Source organism: Chamaea fasciata, unplaced genomic scaffold (assembly GCF_029207755.1).
Source record: "Chamaea fasciata isolate MVZ Bird 193981 ecotype frontalis unplaced genomic scaffold, bChaFas1.0.hap1 SCAF_484, whole genome shotgun sequence".
Lineage (NCBI taxonomy): Eukaryota > Metazoa > Chordata > Aves > Passeriformes > Sylviidae > Chamaea > Chamaea fasciata.
The window spans coordinates 53,881-75,519 of NW_027094569.1; the positions used below are offsets into that span (position 1 = coordinate 53,881).

The 21,639-nt window shown below is 57.6% G+C and overlaps 1 protein-coding gene across 1 annotated transcript; it reads right to left on the minus strand.

Annotated features, from left to right (window-relative positions):
• Positions 1-12,002: 12,002 nt before the first annotated feature.
• Positions 12,003-21,633, minus strand: LOC136305556 (mediator of RNA polymerase II transcription subunit 25-like). The gene is made up of 10 exons (XM_066208824.1): positions 21,562-21,633; positions 20,752-20,837; positions 20,187-20,244; positions 19,749-19,855; positions 17,216-17,405; positions 15,905-15,994; positions 15,522-15,581; positions 14,786-14,992; positions 13,821-14,016; positions 12,003-12,197 (listed from the first exon to the last, which is right to left on the minus strand). The coding sequence occupies exons 3-10, from the start codon at positions 20,211-20,213 to the stop codon at positions 12,088-12,090; spliced, it is 987 nt and encodes a 328-aa protein (XP_066064921.1). The 5' UTR covers positions 20,214-20,244; positions 20,752-20,837; positions 21,562-21,633; the 3' UTR covers positions 12,003-12,087.
• Positions 21,634-21,639: the final 6 nt, after the last annotated feature.

A 21,639-nucleotide genomic window follows, 5' to 3' on the forward strand; every position in this document is an offset into this window, starting at 1 on the left:
ACGCTCGGGGTGCAGGGGGGGGCAGCTCCAGGTGGGATCTCCATCCCATGGAGGGATCATCTCCCATGGGTTGTTCCATCCCCTACTGGTCCCCACCATCTCCCGCTGATCCCACCCCATTTCTCCACCAGGGATCTACTTGGACTGCGGCCAATGCTCTCATCCCTTCCTGCCAGTGGTGTCCCCCCGGCTCCAGTGGCACCTGTCACTTCTCAAGTGGCTTCCCCCTTCTGGGGCCGTGGCGGGGCTCCTGCTCTACGAGGCCAAGTCCTTCACCTTGGCCATCTACTTCTCCAACCCCATCAACCACAGCCAGTTTTCCACGGAGCTGGGCCTGGAGCTGTCCCCAGGTAAGGCCCACCTGGGCAGCCTGGAGGACACCTACACCCGCATGGCCAGCGGCACCCAATCCAGCTTTGACCCGGACATCAAATTCAGGCCGCGTTGTCGTGGGCAGGAGCCATGGGAGCGTCCAGGTGAGTTCCGGCCCCGTCAAGGTGACGGCCACCATGTCCAGTGCCACCCACGCCCTCCTCGAGGTGGTGCTGGAGGAAGAGCGGGGATCAAGGGAGGAAGCCGGGATGGAGAACCTCCGTCTAGAGAGCACTGAGAAAACTCTCCCTCAAGACACACGTCCAGGAGAAGTGAGAACCTGCAGGAGCTCCGAGGTGACCTCGCGGACAGCCCTGGAAGCGCACGGCTGGACTTCCTTTGCTTTGCTCAATAAAATCAGGATTTTGGATCCACGAGTTGGAAATTGGGATTTGGGATCTGGAGGGCGCTGGGGTGGGAGGGTGGGGATGGGAAATCTGGGGTAAGGGTGGATCTGGGGATTGGGCTGCTCTGGGGGGGCTGGGGTGGGGATTTTGTGGGATGGACCCCTGGATGTGGGAAAAACGAGGTGGGATCTGGGGAGGTTCAGGGATTGGGGGGTGGAGATTTGGATATTTGGGATTGGGGGGTCTGCAGGTGTCACCTCAGGTGCCTGCGCCAGGTGTGTCCATCCTGATCCAGGGACATCTCGGACTGGCAACTTCAGGGTTGCAGAGAATTCCAGGAAGTTTTGGGTCAATGCAGATGGAATTCTGTAACGGTGCCAAAATTCCGTGGAAGGAAAGGGCCGGTTTATAAAGCCCCGGCGAAAGCAAAAGCTCTTGTTGTCTGAGAAATCAGCCGCTGGTTTCGGTCACTTCCATCTGAAGTTGGTTGTTTCGGGGGGGGGAAACGGCCCCGGCTGTGCTGAGAACACCGGGAGGAGATCCCGGAGTGGGGAAGAAGGGTCTGGAGCCAGGGAGAGCCTGGAGCTGAGGAGATCCCAGAGCTGAGGAGATCCCGAGGCAGGATGGGAGTGTTACTGAGCCGCTCTGTGGAGATCCAGATCTCCAACAAGACCAGGACCATCAGCCTGAAGAAGCCCAGGTGAGGCCGGGGTGGGATTGGGGGAACCCTCGGGGGGCAGCTCCAGGTGGGATCTCCATCCCATGGAGGGATCAGCTCCCTGGGGTTGTTCTCCCGCTGATCCCACCCCCTTCCTCCCCCCAGGACCTACCTGGACTGCGGCCACTGCTCTGTTCCCCCCATGCCAGAGCTGTCCCCCGGCTCCAGTGGCACCTGTCACTTCCCGGGTGGCTTCCCCTTCTGGGGCGTGGCGGGGCTCCTGCTCTACGAGGCCGAGTCCTTCACCTTGGCCATCCACTTCTCCAACCCCATCGACTACAACAAGTTTTCCATGGAGCTGGGCCTGGAGCTGTCCCCAGGTAAGGCCCACCTGGGCAACCTGGTGGACACCTACACCCGCATGGCCAACGGCATCTACTCCAGCTCCCGCCTAGACGTCGAATTCAACCGCATCATTGTGGGCAGGAGCTATGGGACCGCCCAGGTGAGCAATGACCACGTCAAGGTGACGGCCACCATGTCCAGTGCCACCCACGCCCTCCTCGAGGTGGTGCTGGAGGAAGAGGGGGGATCAAGGGAGGAAGCCGGGACAGAGAACCCGTGTCGAAGGAGACACGTCCAGGAGAAATGAGAACCCGCAGGATCTTCAGGGGGACACCGTGGACAGCCCTGGAACCGCATGGATGGCTTGAACACCATGCAGACATCCGCAGAACCCCATAGACACATCTAGAACCCCATGGACACCTCTAGAACCCCGCAGCTGCCTTTAGAACGCAATAGACACCTCCAGAACCCAGTAGATTCATCTAGAACTCCACAGACACCTCTAGACCCCCATAGGCGCTTTAATAAACCAATAGACAGCTCTAGAACCCAAGAGACGCATACAGAACCCCATCGGTGCATCTGGAACTCTGTAGACACATCTAGAACGCCACGGGTGCCTTTAGAACCCAGCAGACCCCTGTAGACGTCTAGAACTTCACAGACACATCTAGAACCCCGTGAGTGCCTTTAGAACCCTGTAGAAACCTCTAGGACCCCGTGAGTGCATCTAGAACCTCGAGAACCCCTCCCACAGCAGAGGAACCTCCAGCAGAACCTCCTGGGCACCAGTAGAACCTCAGAGAAACCACCGGAAGCTTCTGGACACGCCTGGACCCTCCTGGACACCCCGAGGCTGGGGTGTCCCACTGTCCCTCCCTGGTTCTCGGGTCCCCACCCCGACCTCTCCCAGCCTTTGCTTTGCTCAATAAAACCGGGATTTTGGATCCGCGGAGTTGGAAATCGGGATTTGGGATCTGGGGGGGCCTGGGATGCGGAAATCTGGGATGGGAGTGGATCTGGGAGTTGGAGTTAGAGGTGGGGGGTTGGAGTGGGGATTTAGGGAGATGGACCCTGGAAGTGGGAAAAACAATCTGGGATCTGGGGAGGTTCAGGGATTGGGGGGATATTTGGGACTGGGGGGTCTGCAGGTGTCACCTCAGGTACTTGCCCCAGGTGCGTCCCCCCTGAGCCAGCAACATCCCAGGATCAGTGACTTCAGGGATGCACCAAAATCCAGGAGAATTTTGGGTCTATTCCCATAGGATTCCATCAAAAATTCGTGCAGCACAAGGATCTCTCAATCCCAAATATCCCCCTGCATCCCACCCCCCCGTTTTCCACCCCAGATCCCAAATTCTGCCCACTCCCGATCCCAGATTCTTTCCTGGACCCAGGGATCCTCCCTCTTTTCCCAAATTTCCCTCCAAATCCCTTCCCCACATCCCAAATATCCCCCCAAATCTCTCCCAACCACATCCCAAATCTCCCCCTCCTTCCCAGCCCTCCCAGGCCCCCAAATTGCCAGTTTTTCACTGCCTGGAACCTGCGCAAAAATCATCATTTTATTCAGCAAAGCAAAAACAGAAGAGGAGAGGGGGGCCAGCGCTGGGGTCCCTGGGGGTGCTTTGGGGGTCCTGGGGGGGTCTCCCCAAATTTTGTGGATTCCCCCCCATGGGGGTGTCCCCCTCCATCACTCTGGGGGTCAGCAATGCCGGATTTGGGGGGGGGCCTCGGTGTTCTGAGGGTCTTTGGGGGAATGGTCACCCCAAATCCCACAATTCCACCTCAAATCCCACAAAAACCACCTCAAATGGAAACGTGATGGGGAAAAAGCAGGAAACATGAGGGGAAAAGTTGGGAATACTGAGGGGGGAAAATAATGGAAAACCTGAGGGGAGAAAAAGGTGAGGAATGTGAGGGGAAAAAGGGGGGGAAACGTGAGGGGGAAAAGTGTGGGAACTGCGAGGGAAAAAGGGCGGGAAAGGTGAGGGGGAAAAGGGCGGGAAAGGTGAGGGGGAAAAGGGCGGGAAAGGTGAGGGGGAAAAGGCGGGAAAGGTGAGGGGGAAAGGGCGGGAAAGGTGAGGGGAAAAAGGGCGGGAAAGGTGAGGGGGGAAATGGCGGGAAAGGTGAGGGGGAAAAGGGCGGGAAAGGTGAGGGGGGAAAGGGCGGGAAAGGTGAGGGGGGAAATGGCGGGAAAGGTGAGGGGGAAAGGGCGGGAAAGGTGAGGGGGGAAAGGGCGGGAAAGGTGAGGGGGGAAAGGGCGGGAAAGGTGAGGGGGGAAAGGGCGGGAAACGTGAGGGTGAAAAGGGGGGGAAGTTGGAGGAAAAAACCCAGGAACCTATGGGAAAAAGGTGGGAAACCTGCAGGTAAAAATGGCAGAAAACATGAGAGGGCAAAAGGACAGGAAACGTGGGGGGTAAAAATGGGGGAAGTGGCGTCCCAATTCCTCGGGTGCCTCCTCTCCACAACGAAGGACAGACTGTGGGAGTTGCTGAGACTCAATTTCTGAGGGAATCGAGGGGCCTTTGTTGCCCACACCCTCTCCTTCCTCACCCCCACGGCCTTCTGGCTGCGCAGGATGGCGCTGGCCCGGCGCAGAGCGGCCTGGAGGGGACAAAAACGGGGCTCAGCACCCCGAAACGAACGGGGAAGCCCTGGGTGTGGAGCGGGCCCGCACCCTAAATTCTCCCTCTGAGCGCCCCCGGCTCTGGGGATCCCTCTCCAGGTTCCACGGGGGTCACACAGACCTTCCGCTGTCCCCGCTTTGGGATTTCCAGTTCTAATCCCCCTCAAGAGATTTCAAGGGTCCCTCCAATTTTTTGGGGGGTGGGAGGGAATGCACCCAACTGCACATTTCTTGAGGACCACCACGATCCCTTTCCCACCTGGCTGGGGCCACTGGGAGGTGTTGGGATCTGGGAGATGATCCCTCCATGGGATGCAGATCCCACCTGGAGATGACCACCCTGCACCCCGAGGGTCCCCCCGATGCCCCCCCAGCCTCATCTGGGCTTCCTCAGGCTGATGTTCCGGGTGTTGTTGGAGATCTGGATCTCCACAAAGCACCTGACATTCCAGCCCATCCCGGCTCGGGATCTCCTCAGCTCCGGGATCTCATCCTCAGCTCCGGGCTCTCCCTGGTTCCAGACCCTTCTCCCCTCACACCGGGGTCTCCTCGTGATGTTCTCGGCACAGCCGGGGCCATTTCCGCCCCCCAAAAACCAACTTGAGATCAAGGTGACCAAAACCAGTAGCTAATTTCTCAGAAACGAGACCTTTCAGTTTCAGTGGGGACTTCACAAACCCGGCCCCTTTCTTCACGTCGAATTTTGTGCACCGTTACAGAATTCTGTGTGATTCAACCCCAAAACTTCCTGGAATTCTCTGCATCCCTGAAGTCGCCAGTCCCGGGATGTCCCTGGCCAGGGAGGGACACACCTGGGGCAGGTACATGGGGATGTGTAGCTGTGCACCCCCATGGTAACAGGGGTTTCCATATTAGGGAAAGATTTGGGTTTCAGCCCTTGTCTTACTTACAAGGTAAAAGAAGTAGAACCTTCTACGTTCCTCTTATCCTAATTGGCCCGGTGCCAGCCCAGAGACGCCTGTTGGACGTTTGGAACTGTACCTGAATTATTAAACCCTATTGCTGCTTGTGTTGGGCAGAGTGCCAAGGACCCTCCTCAGCCTTTGGAGACTTAACGGACTTCAGATACTTAATTAGATACATAAAAATTGCACCGAGCCACTCGGGGCATTTTCGGGGTGCCTTAGCACGTGCAGATCCTCCTTGCACCCGGCACAGCCTTCTTCTTTCGCTCAGTATAGTTTGTGGGTTTTGTCTTTATTAAAACCTTTTCCTTTACAAAGCACTCCCATTGATCCTGTCTGGCTGATATCTTTAAGCCATTTGTGGGGCTGCCGGACACCCTTGGAGGTGACACATCTCCATGGGGTTTGGAAGATCTGGCCCCACACAGATTCTGTCAGGGGTGCAACACTGGGCTGGAATGGGGAAATTCGGGCAAAAATGAGCGGAAAAGGGCAGGAATGGTGGGAATGGGGCTGATGCTTGGCCTCTCTAAGGGCTTGGGGCAAGTGGGAGGACTGGTCTAACTGGTGACATTGTGGGGTGGGAGTGACCCTGGGATGTGAAATGGGGTAAACCAGTTACACCGGTTCCACTGGAGAAATGAACCAGTTAAACCAGTGCCACTGGAGACTTCAACCAGTTAAACTAGTTCCATTGCTGAAATAAACCAGTTAAATCAGTTCCACTGGACATTTTAACCAGTTAAACCAGTTAAATTGGAAAAGCAAACCAGTTAAATCAGTTACATTGCAGAGTTAAACCACCAATACCAGTTACACCAGTCAAACCAGTTGAACCCATTCCTTGCCCCTTAGAGGAACTCTAGACCTGACCCCAGGGCATCCCCAGGTACCTGCCCCAGGTGTGTCCCTCCCTGGCCAGGGACATCCCGGTACTGGCAACTTCAGGGATGCAGAGAATCCCAGGAAGTTTTGGGGTCTGATCACACAGAATTCTGCAATGGGGCACAAAACTCGATGTGAACAATGGAGCTAGGTTTGTGAAGTCCCCACTGAAACCGAAAGCTCTCTTTTCTGAGAAATTAGCTGCTGGTTTTCGTCATCTTGATCTCAAGCTGGTTGTTGTGGGGGGGTTGAAACAACCCCGGCTGTGCTGAGAACATCACCAGGAGGAGATTCCGGCGTGGGGGGAGAAGGGTCTGGAACCAGGGAGAGCCCGGAGCTGAGGAAGGGATTCTGGAGCTGAGGAGATCCTGAGCCAGGATGGGGTCAGTACTGAGCCGCTCTGTGGAGATCCAGATCTCCAACAACACCCGGAACATCAGCCTGAGGAAGCCCAGGTGAGACCAGGAGGCATCAGGGGGGCCCTTGGGATGGAGTTCCGGGTGGGATCTCCATCCCATGGAGGGATCATCTCCAGGGGTTGTTCCATCCCCTACTGGTCCCACCAATATCTCCTGCTGATCTCACCCCATTTCTCTGCCCAGGACCTACTTCAACTGCGGCCAATGCTCTCATTTCTTCATGCCGGAGCTGTCCCCCGGCTCCAGAGGCATCTGCCTCTTCCAAAGCAGCTCCCCATTCAGGGGCGTGGCGGGGCTCCTGCTCTACGAGGCCGAGTCCTTCACCTTGGCCATCTACTTTTCCAACCCCATCAACTACTGCAGATTTTCCATGGAGCTGGGCCTGGAGCTGTCCCCAGGTAAGGCCCACCTGGGCAACCTGGAGGACACCTACACCTGCATGGCCAGTGGCACCTACTCCAGCTCCTGCCCAGACATCAAATTCGCCTGTGATATTGTGGGCAAGAGCCACGGGACCGCTCAGGTGAGCGACGGCCACGTCAAGGTGATGGCCACCATGTCCAACTCCACCATCTCCTGCCTCAGGGTGGTGCTGGAGGAAGAGGGGGGATCGGGGGAGGAAGCCATGGCAGATGACGCGTGTCGAAGGAGACACGTCCAGGAGAAGTGAGAACTCGCAGGATCTTCAGAGGGACCTTGTGGACAGCCCTGGAACTGCATGGATGGCCTGAGATCCCTGCAGACATCCCCAGAACCCCACAGAGACATCTAGAACCTCTCAGGCACCTCTCAAAACCCATAGGCACCTGTAGAATCCAGCAGATACCTCTAGAACCAATCAGACACCTGTAGAACCCTCATAGACACATTTGCAACCCCATAGACGCCTTTAGAACCCACTAGAGACATCTAGAGCCCCATATACTTCTAGAACCTCATAAGTGCATCTAGAAACCCATATGTGCATCTAGAACCCCACAGAGATGTCTAGAACCCCACAGACGCCTTGGGAACTCCAACCTTCCAGAGCCCCATATATTTATAGAAGCTCGTAGACATCTCTAGAACCCCATAGACACCTCTAGAACCCGACAGATGCCTTTAGAAGCCCTTAGACACCTCTAGAGACCCGTAGATTCTAGAACCCCATAGGTGCATTTAGACCCCCACAGGCACCTTGAGAACCCCTCCCACAGCAGAGGAACCTCCAGCAGAACCTCCTGGGCACCAGCAGAACCTCAGAGAAACCACCGGAAGCTTCTGGACACGCCTGGACCCTCCTGGACACCCCGAGGCTGGGGTGTCCCGCTGCCCCTCCCTGGTTGTCGGGTCCCCACCCCGACCTCTCCCAGCCTTTGCTTTGCTCAATAAAACCGGGATTTTGGATCCGCGGAGTTGGAAATCGGGATTTGGGATCTGGGGGGGCCTGGGATGGGAGGGTGTGGGTGGGGAAATTTGGGATGGAGGTGGATCTGGGAATTGGGCAGCTCTGGGGTTAGATGTAGGGGCTGGGGCAGGGATTTGGGGGGTGGACCCTGGATCGAGAAAAAAGATTTAGGATCTGGGGAGGTTTATGGATTGGGAAGGGTATTTGGGATTGGGGGGTCTGCAGGTGTCACTCCAGGTACCTGCCCCAGGGGTGTCCCTCCCGATCCAGGGACATGCCGGGGTCAGCAACTTCAGGGATGCAGAGAATTCCAGGAAGTTTTGGGTCTATTCACACGGTACTCTGTAACGGTGCACAAAATTCGATGTGAAGAAAGGGGCCGGGTTTGTGAAGTCTCCTCTGAAACCGAAAGCTTTTGTTGTCTGAGAAATCAGCTACTGGTTTTGGTCACTTTGATCTCAAGCTGGTTGTTGCTGGGGGGTGGAAACAGCCCCGGCTGTGCTGAGAACATCAGGAGGAGATTCTGGAGTGGGGGGAGAAGGGTCTGGAGCCAGGGAGATCCCGGAGTTGAGGAGATCCCGGAGCTGAGGAGATCCTGAGCCAGGATGTCGTCGTTACTGAGCCGCTCTGTGAAGATCCAGATCTCCAACAACACCCAGAACATCAGCCTGAGGAACCCCAGGTGAGGATGGGGGGGCATCAGGGGGACCCTCGGGGTGCAGGGTGGTCATCTCCAGGTGGGATCTCCATCCCATGGAGGGATCATCTCCCAGGGGTTGTTCCATCCCCTACTGGTCCCACCAACATCTCCCGCTGATCCCACCCCATTTGTCCTCCCAGAACCTACTTCAACTGCGGCCACTGCTCTGTTCCCCCTGAATCAGAGCTGTCCCCTGGCTCCAGTGGCATCTGCCACTTCCAAGGCAGCTACCAGTTGTGGGGCGTGGCGGGGCTCCTGGCCTTCGAGGCCGAGTCCTTCACCTTGGCCATCTACTTCTCCAACCCCATCGACTACAGTAAATTTTCCACGGAGCTGGGCCTGGAGCTGTCCCCAGGTAAGGCCCACCTGGGCAGCCTGGAGGACACCTACGCCCGCATGGCCAACGGCACCTACTCCAGCTCCCACCTGGACATCAAATTTGACCGTGGCATCGTGGGCAAGACTGAGGAGACTGTCCAGGTGAGCGCCGGCCCTGTCAAGGTGACGGCCACCATGTCCAGTGCCACTGACTCCTTCCTTGAGGTGGTGCTGGAGGAAGAGGCGGGATCGGGGGAAGGAAGTCAGGATAGAGAGCCGGAATCAAGGGAAAACTGAGAAATTCCTCTCCCTCAAGACATGCTACCAAGAGAAGTAAGAACCCACAGGACCTTCAAGGGGATCTGATGGAGAGCCCTGGAACTGCATGGATGGCCTTTCTTTGCTTTGCTCAATAAAAGTGTGATTTTTAATCCTTGGAGATGGAAATTGGGATTTGGGATCTGGAGGGGTCCGGGATGGGAGGGTGGGGGAGGGGAAATTTGGGATATGGGTGGATCTGGAAATTGGGGTTAGAGGTGGGGGCTGGGGTGGGGATTTGTGGGGATGGACCCTGGATGTGGGAAAAACAAGGTGGGATCTGGGGAGGTTCAGGGATTGGGGGGGGGATATTTGGATATTTGGGATTGGGGGGTCTGCAGGTGTCACCTCAGGTGCCTGCGCCAGGTGTGTCCATCCTGATCCAGGGACATCTCGGGACTGGCAACTTCAGGGTTGCAGAGAATTCCAGGAAGTTTTGGGTCAATGCAGATGGAATTCTGTAACGGTGCCAAAATTCCGTGGGAAGGAAAGGGCCGGGTTTATAAAGCCCCGGCGAAAGCAAAAGCTCTTGTTGTCTGAGAAATCAGCCGCTGGTTTCGGTCACTTCCATCTGAAGTTGGTTGTTTCGGGGGGGGAAACGGCCCCGGCTGTGCCGAGAACACCGGGAGGAGATCCCGGAGTGGGGAAGAAGGGTCTGGAGCCAGGGAGAGCCTGGAGCTGAGGAGATCCCAGAGCTGAGGAGATCCCGAGGCAGGATGGGAGCGTTACTGAGCCGCTCTGTGGAGATCCAGATCTCCAACAAGACCAGGACCATCAGCCTGAAGAAGCCCAGGTGAGGCCGGGGTGGGATTGGGGGAACCCTCGGGGGGCAGCTCCAGGTGGGATCTCCATCCCATGGAGGGATCAGCTCCCTGGGGTTGTTCTCCCGCTGATCCCACCCCCTTCCTCCCCCCAGGACCTACCTGGACTGCGGCCACTGCTCTGTTCCCCCCATGCCGGAGCTGTCCCCCGGCTCCAGAGGCACCTGTCACTTCCCGGGTGGCTTCCCCTTCTGGGGCGTGGCGGGGCTCCTGCTCTACGAGGCCGAGTCCTTCACCTTGGCCATCCACTTCTCCAACCCCATCGACTACAACAAGTTTTCCATGGAGCTGGGCCTGGAGCTGTCCCCAGGTATGGCCCACCTGGGCAGGCTGGAGGACACCTACGCCCGCATGGCCAACGGCATCTACTCCAGCTCCCGCCTAGACGTCGAATTCAACCGCATCATCGTGGGCAGGAGCTATGGGACCGCCCAGGTGAGCAATGACCACGTCAAGGTGACGGCCACCATGTCCAGTGCCACCCACGCCCTCCTCAAGGTGGTGCTGGAGGAAGAGGGGGGATCAAGGGAGGAAGCCGGGACAGAGAACCCGTGTCGAAGGAGACACGTCCAGGAGAAATGAGAACCCGCAGGATCTTCAGGGGGACACCGTGGACAGCCCTGGAACCGCATGGATGGCTTGAACACCATGCAGACATCCGCAGAACCCCATAGACACATCTAGAACCCCATGGACACCTCTAGAACCCCGCAGCTGCCTTTAGAACGCAATAGACACCTCCAGAACCCAGTAGATTCATCTAGAACTCCACAGACACCTCTAGACCCCCATAGGCGCTTTAATAAACCAATAGACAGCTCTAGAACCCAAGAGACGCATACAGAACCCCATCGGTGCATCTGGAACTCTGTAGACACATCTAGAACGCCACGGGTGCCTTTAGAACCCAGCAGACCCCTGTAGACGTCTAGAACTTCACAGACACATCTAGAACCCCGTGAGTGCCTTTAGAACCCTGTAGAAACCTCTAGGACCCCGTGAGTGCATCTAGAACCTCGAGAACCCCTCCCACAGCAGAGGAACCTCCAGCAGAACCTCCTGGGCACCAGTAGAACCTCAGAGAAACCACCGGAAGCTTCTGGACACGCCTGGACCCTCCTGGACACCCCGAGGCTGGGGTGTCCCACTGTCCCTCCCTGGTTGTCGGGTCCCCACCCCGACCTCTCCCAGCCTTTGCTTTGCTCAATAAAACCGGGATTTTGGATCCGCAGAGTTGGAAATCGGGATTTGGGATCTGGGGGGGTTCAGGGATTGGGGGGGGTCTGCAGGTGTCACCTCAGGTACCTGCCCCAGGTGTGTCCCTCCCGAGCCAGGGACATCTTGGGACTTCAGGGACGCGCCAAATCCAGGAGAACTTTGGGAATTCCTGTGGGATTCCATCAAAAATATCCCCCCCCGCAAAATCTCATCCCAAATCCTCCCCTCAATCCCAAATATCCCCCTGCATCCCACCCGCCCCATTTTCCACCCCAGATCCCAAATTCTGCCCACTCCCAATCCCGGACTCTTTCCTGGATTCAGGGACACACCCCCTTATCCCAAAAATCCCTCCAAATCCCTCCCCCCCCATCCCCAATCTCCCCCTCCTCCCAGACCCCAAAATTCCCAGTTTTTCACCGCCTGGATCAAGTGCAAAATTTCCTCTTTTATTCAGCTAAGCAGAAAGAAAAAAGGGGAGGGGGGGGGGGCCAGGGTTGGGGGCCCTGGGGGTGGTTTGGGGGTCCCGGGGGTCTCCCCAAATTTTGGGGACCCCCCCTCCCAATAAGGTTTATCCAAGTCTCCCCCTCCATCACCCTGAGGGTCTGCAGGCCCCTGATTTGGGGGGTCCCCTGTGTGGCTTTGGGGGGGTCCTGGGGGTATTTTGGGGGCTTCTGGAGGTGGTTTGGGGTTTTGGGGAGGGGTTTTGGGGTCCCCGGCGCCGAGTTTTGGGGTGCCCCCCTAGATGAGGTCCATCAGGATGTCCTCCTCCATCACGCTGGGGGTCTGCACGGGCTGCAGCCCCCCCGGGGGGACGGGGCCCCGCGGGCCGGGGGGCAGCAGCATCTGCCCTGGGGGGGCACAGCGGGGTCAGGGGGGACCCCAAAAACCGCCCCAAGAGCGTCTGGGGGGGTCCCAGAGGTTTTTTGGGGCATCCCAGGGGCGGTTTGGGGGTCCCAGGGGCGGTTTGGGGGTCCCAGGGGTGGTTTTTGGGGTCCCAGGGGCGGTTTGGGGGTCCCAGGGGTGGTTTGGGGGTCCCAGGGGCGGTTTGGGGGTCCCAGGGGCGGTTTGGGGGTCCCAGGGGCGGTTTTGGGGGTCCCAGGGGCGGTTTGGGGGTCCCAGGGGCGGTTTGAGGGTCTCAAGGGTGGTTTGGGGCATCCCAGGGGTGGTTTTGGGGGTCCCAGGGGCGGTTTGGGGGTCCCAGGGGTGGTTTTGGGGGTCCCAGGGGTGGTTTGGGGGTCCCAGGGGCGGTTTGGGGGTCCCAGGGGTGGTTTTGGGGGTCCCAGGGGCGGTTTGAGGGTCCCAGGGGCGGTTTGGGGGTCCCAGGGGTGGTTTTTGGGGTCCCAGGGGTGGTTTGGGGGTCCCAGGGGTGGTTTGGGGGTCCCAGGGGCGGTTTGGGGGTCCCAGGGGTGGTTTTGGGGGTCCCAGGGGCGGTTTGGGGGTCCCAGGGGCGGTTTGGGGTGCCAGGCTTGGGTTTTGGGGTCCCAGGGGTGGGGGGTCTCAGGGGATTTTGGGGCTCCCAGCAGATTTTGGGGGTTCCCAGGGGATTTTTGGGGTTTCCAGGGGCGTGGTCTCAGGGGATTTTGGGGTTCCCAGAAAAATTTGGGGGCGTTCTCAAAGGATTTTGGGGTTCTCAGCAGATTTTTTGGGGTTCCTGGGAGGGGTTCTCAGGGGATTCTGGGGGTCCCCAGTGGAGTTTTGGGAGATTTCCCAGTGGATTTTGGGGTTCACAGGAGTGGGCTCTCAAGGGATTTTGAGGGCTCCCAGTGGGATTTTTGGGGTTCCTGGGGCACGTTCTCATGGGGATTTTGGAGGTTCCCAGCAGATTTTTGGGGTTCCCGGGGGTGGGTTCCCAGCGGATTTTGGGGGTTCCTAGGGGTGGGTTCCCAGTGGATTTTGGGGGTTCCCAGGGGTGGTTTCCAAGTGGATTTTGGGGGTTCCCAGGGGTGGGTTCCCAGCGGATTTTGGGGGTTCCCAGGGGTGGGTTCCCAGTGGATTTTGGGGGTTCCCAGGGGTGGGTTCCCAGCGGATTTTGGGGGTTCCCAGTGGATTTTGGGGGTTCCTAGGGGTGGGTTCCCAGCGGATTTTGGGGGTTCCCAGGGGTGGTTTCCCAGTAGATTTTGGGGGTTCCCAGGGGTGGGTTCCCAGTGGATTTTGGGGGTTCCCAGGGGTGGGTTCTCCGCGGATTTTGGGGACGTTCCCAGCAGATTTTGGGGGTTCCCAGGGGTGGGTTCCCAGCGGATTTTGGGGGTTCCCAGGGGTGGGTTCCCAGCGGATTTTGGGGGTTCCCAGAGGTGGGTTCCCAGTGGATTTTGGGGTTCCCAGTGGATTTTGGGGGTTCCCAGGGGTGGGTTCCCCGCAGATTTTGGGGACGTTCCCAGTAGATTTTGGGGGTTCCCAGGGGTGGGTTCCCAGCGGATTTTTGGGGACGTTCCCAGCAGATTTTTTGGGGTGTTTTTTCGGGGTTCACTCACCTGGGATGGGGGCGCGGGGCCCCCCCAGCTGCCCCGGCCAGGGCTGCCCTGGGGGGGGGTGCAGGAGGGGCAGCTGCCCCCCGCCCGCCCCCAGGGCCTGGTGGGGAGGGGGCAGCAGGGGCTGGGCCTGGGGGGGCCCCGGGGGGGGCTGCAGGTGGTGCAGGGGCTGCGCCGGGGGGGGGACCCCGCCTTGGGGCTGGGGGGGGGGACACAGGGAGGGGTCAGGGGGGCGCCCCAAAAATGCCCCCACACCCTCCCGTGTTGCCCCCCTCCCCCTCCCCAAAATCTTCCTCCCCGCTTCCAATTTTTTGAGGACCCCCCCCCCCTCAAAAAAAAATTCCTCCCCCCTTAAGATTCCTCAACTCTCCTAAGTTTTAGGCACACCCCCCCCCCCCCCCCCAAAAAAAAAGAATTCCAGCCCCAAATTCCTCCAGGGAAACACCCTGAAATTCCTGGGTTTGGGGGTTTTTGGGGGGGGGGGTTTGGGGGGGGTTTGGGGGGGGGTTGGGGGGGTTTTTGGGGGGTTTTGAGTGGATTTTGGGTGGAATTTTGGGTGGGTTTTTGGGGTTTTTTGGGGGAGTTTTCGGGTGGATTTTGGGGGAGTTTTTTGGGGGGGGGTTGGGGGTTTTTTAGGGGTGATTTTGGGGTTTTGGGGGTTTTTTTGTGGGTTTTTGGGGGGGTTTGGCGTTTTCGGGGTGGATTTTGAGGTTTTTGGGTGGGTTTTTGGGTGGATTTTGCGTGGGGTTTTTTGTGGGTTTTTGCGTGGGTTTTGGGGTTTTTTTGTGGGTTTTTGGGGGGGGTTGGGTGGATTTTGGGGGGAGTTTTGGGTGGGTTTTTGGGTGGAATTTTGGGGGGGTTTTGGGGTTTTTTGGGGTGGATTTTGGGTGGGTTTTTTTGTGGGTTTTGGGGTTTTTTGGGGGGAATTTTGGGGTGGGTTTTTGGGTTTTTTTGGGGAGGTCACTCACCGGCTGCTGGCTGAGCAGGAGGCTCCGCAGTTGGGGGTTGGCCCCCGGGTTTTGGGGGCGCAGCAGGGACCCCCCCCCGGCCTGGCTGGGCTGGGGGGGTCCGGCCTGGGGGGGTCCCGGGTTTTGGGGGGCTTGGGGGGGCGCGGGGGCTGCGGGGGGAGCCGGGGGGGGCTGCGGCTGCTGCTGCTGCTGCGCCCGAAGCTGTAACTGGGGAGGGGGAAAAAGGAGCTGTTGGGGAGACCCCAAAAATCCCACAGGGCTAAAGGACACCCCCAAAATGTTCTAGGATCACCCCCACCCTAGGTCTGTCCAAAAAAAAACCTCCAAATTCATGGAGGTTCCTCTCCAAGACACCCCAAAATCCCCTCAAAGCCATCCAAGAGCCCCATGAAATCATCCAGGGTTCCCCAAATCCAACCAGGGTCCCCCCAAAACCCTTTTTAAACCCCCCCCAGACCCCACAAATCCAACCAGGGTCCCCCCAAAACCCTCCCAAATACCCCCAAAACCCCCTCAAACCCATCCGAGACCCTCAGGAATTAATTCAGGGCTCCCCAGATCCAACCAGAGTCCCCCCAAACCCCTCCCCCAGACTCCAAATCCATGCAGGACTCCCCTGAATCCCCCCAAAATCCCTCCAATTCTGCCCCTTGACCCATCCAGGATTCCCCTGCATCCCAAACTCCTCCAGGACGTCCCTCAAATTCCCCCAAAACCTCCCAAAGCTCCCCCAGACCAGGCTCTGCTGCCGCTGCTGCTCCTCCATGATCCCGACCTGAGCCAGGCCTGGGCTCACCTGGGAGGGGGGGGACACAGCGGGGTCAGGGGGGGCTCCGAAGGATGATCCCCACAAAAATTCCACCTCAAATCCCACAAAAACCACCGCAAATGGAAACGTGAGGGGGAAAAGGGCGGGAGAAACGGCTGAAAACACGAGGAGAAAGAAGCCAGGAAACGCGAAAGGACAGAAAGGAAGGAGACATGAAAAAACCCATCCAAGGTTTTACCCCCCAAAACCACCTTGAATCCCACAAAACCCACCCCAAACCCCACAAAACCCACCCCAAATCCCATAAATCCCCCCCAAATCCCACAAATCCCCCCCAAATCCCCCCTTACCTGTGGCTGCACCCCCGAGCTCACGGGGAGGGTCCCCGGCTGCTTGGGCAGGAACGGGGGAGCTCCGGGCACGGGGGCCGAGCCCCCCAACTGTGGGGACAGCAAAATAAAATTGGGGGGCAGCCGAGAGACCCCAAAACACACCCCCCCCAAAAAAATGTGGGGCTGGGGGAGGCAAAGACACCCCCAAAAATGAGTTTGGGGGCATTTGGGGGGAGCAAAGACACCCCCCTAACACCCCATAGAGGATTTGGGGTATTTGGGGTGGACAAAGGATCCTCCAAAAAGGGATCTGGAAGAGATTCATGTGGATTTTGGGGTGGTTTGGGGGTATTTTGGGGCGTTTTGGGGGCATTTTTGGGAGTTTCTGGGGTATTTTGGGGCAGTTTTGGGGCATTTTGTGGCCTTTTTCGGGTATTTGGGGTGTTTCTGGGGTATTTCAGGGCGTTTCTGGGGTATTTTGGAGTGTTTTTGGGATATTTGGGGGCGTTTTTGGGGTATTTTGGGGTGTTTTGGGGGCATTTTGTGATCTTATTTGGGTATTTGGGGTGTTTCTGGGGTATTTCAGGGTATTTTGGAGTGTTTTTGGGATATTTGGGGGCGCTACTGGGGTATTTTGGGGCTTTTTGGGGCATTTTTGGAAGTTTCTGGGGTATCTTGGGGCAGTTTTGGGGCATATTGTGGCCTTTTTCAGGTATTTGGGGTTATTCTGGCATATTTTGGGGTGTTTTTGGGGTATTTTGGGGTGTTTTGGGGGCATTTTTGGAAGTTTCTGGGGTATCTTGGGGCAGTTTTGGGGCATTTTGTGGCCTTTTTCGGGTATTTGGGGTGTTTCTGGGGTATTTCAGGGCGTTTCTGGGGTATTTTGGAGTGTTTTTGGGATATTTGGGGGCGTTTTTTGGGGTATTTTGGGGCAGTTTTGGGGCATTTTGTGGCCTTATTTGGGTATTTGGGTGTTTCTGGGTATTTCAGGGTATTTTGGAGTGTCTTTGGGATATTTGGGGGCACTACTACTGGGGTATTTGGGGCTTTTTGGGGCATTTTTGGAAGTTTCTGGGTATCTTGGGGCAGTTTTGGGGCATATTGTGGCCTTTTTCAGGTATTTTGGGGTGATTCTGGCATATTTTGGGGTGCTTTTGGGATATTTTGGGGTGTTTTGGGGGCATTTTGTGGCCTTATTTGGGTATTTGGGTGTTTCTGGGGTATTTCAGGGTATTTTGAGTGTTTTTGGGATATTTGGGGGCGTTCTTGGGATATTTTGGGGCGTTTTGGGGGGAATTTTGGGGCGTTTGGGGTGTTTTTGGGGCTCACCCCGCGCTGCTGGTCCATCTTGTGCTGCTGCACCTGCTTGTGGTTGGTGATGGACCTGGCGGATGCCGTTGACGAAGCCGCTCTGGTCGTTGGGGATGAGCCCCATGAAGATTTTCTCTTGGACGAGTAGAGCAGCATCAGCACCCGCACCCTCGCACGGCGCCGTGTGCGGGAAGTGCACGCAGCCCGCCTGCAACGGCACGGAGCGTCACCGGGAACGTCACGGGAGTGTCACAGGGATGTCACCGGGAATGTCACGGGAGTGTCACGGGAATGTCACGGGAATGTCACGGAGTGTCACGGGAATGTCACTGGGAATGTCACGGGAATGTCACCGGGAATGTCACCGGGAATGTCACGGGAGTGTCACAGGGATGTCACCGGAATGTCACAGGGATGTCACCGGGAATGTCACGGGAGTGTCACGGGAGCGTCACCGGGAACGTCACGGGAATGTCACCGGGATGTCACGGGAATGTCACCGGGAATGTCACAGGAATGTCACCGGGAATGTCACGGGAGTGTCACAGGGATGTCACCGGGAATGTCACGGGAATGTCACCGGGATGTCACGGGAATGTCACCGGGAATGTCACAGGAATGTCACCGGGAATGTCACGGGAGTGTCACAGGGATGTCACCGGGAATGTCACGGGAATGTCATGGGAGTGTCACTGGGAATGTCACGGGAATGTCACGGGAATGTCACCAGGAATGTCACCGGGATGTCACGGGAGTGTCACAGGGATGTCACCGGGAATGTCACGGGAATGTCACGGGAATGTCACAGGAGTGTCACACAAATATCAACCGGGATGTCACGGGAATGTTACCAGAAACGGAACCGGAATGTCACCGGGAATGTCACGGGAGTGTCACACGAGTGTCACCGGGAATGTCACCAGAATGTCACGGGAATGTCACGGGAGTGTCACCAGGATGTCACGGGAACGTCACTGGGAACGTCACCGGGAATGTCACCGGGAATGTCACGGGAGTGTCACATGAGTGTCACCGGGATGTCACGGGAATGTCACGGGAATGTCACAGGAGTGTCACCGGGAACGTCACGGGAATGTCACGGGAATGTCACAGGAGTGTCACACAAATATCACCGGGATGTCACGGGAATGTTACCAGAAACGGAACCGGAATGTCACCGGGAATGTCACGGGAGTGTCACACGAGTGTCACGGGGAATGTCACCAGAATGTCACGGGAATGTCACGGGAGTGTCACCAGGATGTCACGGGAACGTCACTGGGAATGTCACCAGGAATGTCACGGGAGTGTCACACGAGTGTCGCTAGGATGTCACGGGAACATCACGGGTATGTCACGGGAATGTCACGGGAGTGTCACCGGGAATGTCACCAGGAATGTCACGGGAGTGTCACAGGAGTGTCACCAGGATGTCACGGGAATGTCACCGGGAATGTCACCGGGAATGTCACGGGAGTGACACCAGAATGTCATGGGAATGTCACGGGAATGTCACAGGAGTGTCACAACGAGTGTCACCGGGAATGTCACAGGAATGTCACTGGGAATGTCACAGGAATGTCACCGGGAATGTCACAGGAGTGTCACACGAGTGTCACCGGGAATGTCACGGGAATGTTACCAGGAACGGAACCCGAATGTCATGGGAATGTCATGGGAACGTCACGAGAACGTCACAGGGATGTCACTGGGAATGCCACCGCGAATGTCACTGGGATGTCATGGGAATGTCACCAGGAATGTCACAGGAGGGTCACACGAGTGTCACCGGGAATGTCACGGGAATGTTACAGGAACGGAACCCGAATGTCATGGAATGTCATGGGAACGTCACGAGAATGTCACAGGGATGTCACTGGGAATGCCACCGCGAATGTCACTGGGGATGTCATGGGAATGTCACCGGGAATGTCATGGGAACGTCACAGCAAGGACGTGGGACACGGATGAGGGACAGGGATTTGGCGATTTGAGGATGGGATACGGGGACTTGTGGGAACGTGGCGCAGCGATGCAAAAAACAGCGACGTGCGTGGGGCCCCTGGGGAGGTTTCGGGGTCCCTGGGGACGTTTTGGGGCCCCTGGGGAGGTTTTGGGGTCCCTGTGGGTGTTTTGGGGCTCCTGGGGAGGTTTCGGGGTCCCTGGGGAGGTTTTGGGGTCCCTGGGGCTGTTTTTGGGCTCACTGTGGAGGTTTTGGGGTCCCTGGGAGGGTTTCGGGGTCCCCTGGGAGGTTTTGGGGTCCCTGGGAGGTTTTGGGCTCCCTGGGGCTGTTTTTGGGCTCCCTGTGGAGGTTTTGGGGTCCCTGGGGAGGTTTTGGGCTCCCTGGGGCTGTTTTTGGGCTCCCTGTGGGGGTTTTGGGCTCCCTGGGCTGTTTTTTGGGCTCCCTGTGGGGGTTTTGGGGTCCCTGGGGCTGTTTTTGGGCTCCCTGTGGAGGTTTTGGGTCCCTGGGGACGTTTTTGGGGCCCCTGGGGCTGTTTTTGGGGTCCCTGGGGAGGTTTTGGGGTCCCTGGGGAGGTTTTGGGGTCCTTACAAAGCCGTTGCCCATGATCCTGTAGAGCCCCTTGAGCGACTCCAGGTCCTTGTGGTGAAATGGAACTGAACCATCCGGGAGTTCCGGAACAGGGGGCCCAGGGTGGTCTGGGGGGGGGGGCAAAAAAAAGGGGGTCAGGACCCCCCCAGATCCCACAAAACTCCCTCCCAAAACCCACAAACCCCCAAATCCCACAAACCCCCACAAAAAACCCCACCCAAATCTCACAGATTTCACACCCAAATCCCAGCAGACACCACCCCAAATCCTAAAAAACCCCACCCGAGTCCCACAAAATCCCCTCCCCAAACCCCCAAATCCCACAAAGACTCACCCCCAATCTCGCAAAAATCCACCCCAAATCCCACAAAACCCCAAATCCCGTAAAAAAACCACCCCAAATCCAACCAAAATCGCCCCAAATCCCACAAAACCCACCAGGAGCTGCTGTGGGATGAGCTGCATGATCAGTTTTTGGGGCCACTGGTCGGTTTTCCTGGGAAAAGCGAAAAAAACCCCCAAACAAACAAGGGTGAGCTGGGAGGTTCTCCCCATTCCAGCACCCCAAAAATTCCAACACGACTCCAAAAATCGAGTGGGGATCCCCCCCCAAAATCCCCCCAAATCCCCCAAAATCTCCCAAATCCCCCCAAATCCTCCCAAAAATCCCCCCAAAACCTCCCAAAATCCCCCCAAACCTCCCCAAATCCCCCCAAAACCTCCAAAAATCCCCCCAAATCCTCCCAAAATTCCCCCAAAACCTCCCCAAATCCCCCCAAAACCTCCCAAAATCCCCCCAAATCCTCCCCAAATCCCCCCAAGTCGTCCCAAAATCCCTCAAAATCCCCCCACAATCCCTTCCCTCTCCACCGCTGTGAATTTTTTACCCACGTTTCCCCCCCCCCCCCCCAAATCTCTCCAGGACCCCCAAAACCTTTCCCCAAACCCTCCAAAATCCCCCCAAATCCCATAAACTCCCCCCCAAAATCCCCCCCCAGCTCACAGGTTCTCGCCGGCGTTGACGTAGACCTGGCAGGGCAGGGAGCGCGTCAGCTTCGTGCTCGAGTCCACCAGGGCCGGCTTGGGCTTCTGGGGGGGGGAAATTGGGGGTCCCCGAGGGGGTTTGGGGGGTCACAGAGAGGATTTGGGGGGTCCCCAAAAGGATTTGGGGGGGGGTCCCCAAATTATCTTTGACACCAAAATTCATTTTATCCCTCCCCGAGAGAATTGTTTGCTGCTCCGACCCTCCCCAGATCAGTCCCCAGCAACCCCAAAATCCCCCTAAACCCCCCCCAAAATCCCCCCCAGGACCCCCCAAATCCACCCCAAACGTCCCCCAGCACCCCAAAATCCCCCCTAAACCCCCCCAAAATCCCCCCAGGACCCCCCAAATCCACCCCAAACGTCCCCCAGCACCCCAAAATCCCACCAGGACCCTCCAAACACCCCAAATTCCCCCCGGACCCCACAAATTCCTCCAGAACTCCTTAATTCACCCCCAATCCCCCCAAATTCCCCCCAAACACCTCAAAAGCCCCCCAGAACTTCCCAAATTCCCCCAAAATCCCCCCAGGACCCCTCCAAACACCCCAAATTCACCCCAAATCCTCCCAAATTCACCCCAAAAACACCCCCAGGACCCCCCAAAATCCCTTCAAAATTCACCCCAAATCCCCCCAGGACCCCCCCCAAATCCTCCCCAAACCCCCCAGGACCCCCCTAATTCACTCCAAACATCTCCCAGCCCCCCAAAATCCCCCCCAAATCCTCCCAGAACCCCCAAAAATCCCTCCCCCCCGGACCCCCCCCTCACCTCCTGCCACTCGAGGACCCCGCTCCAGGCCAGCACTTTGTTCCCCACCGACTGTTGGGGTCCGGCCAGGGGGGGAGC

Coding starts and splice junctions, on each gene's coding strand:
- LOC136305556 (XM_066208824.1), bottom strand. CDS start 20,213: ATGCAGCTCATCCCACAGCAGCTCCTG. Junction 15,995..17,215: donor AGATGGACCAGCAGCGCGGG/GTGAGCCCCAAA, acceptor CTGTCCCCACAG/TTGGGGGGCTCGGCCCCCGT. Junction 12,198..13,820: donor GCCCCGCGCCCCCATCCCAG/GTGAGTGAACCC, acceptor GTGCCCCCCCAG/GGCAGATGCTGCTGCCCCCC.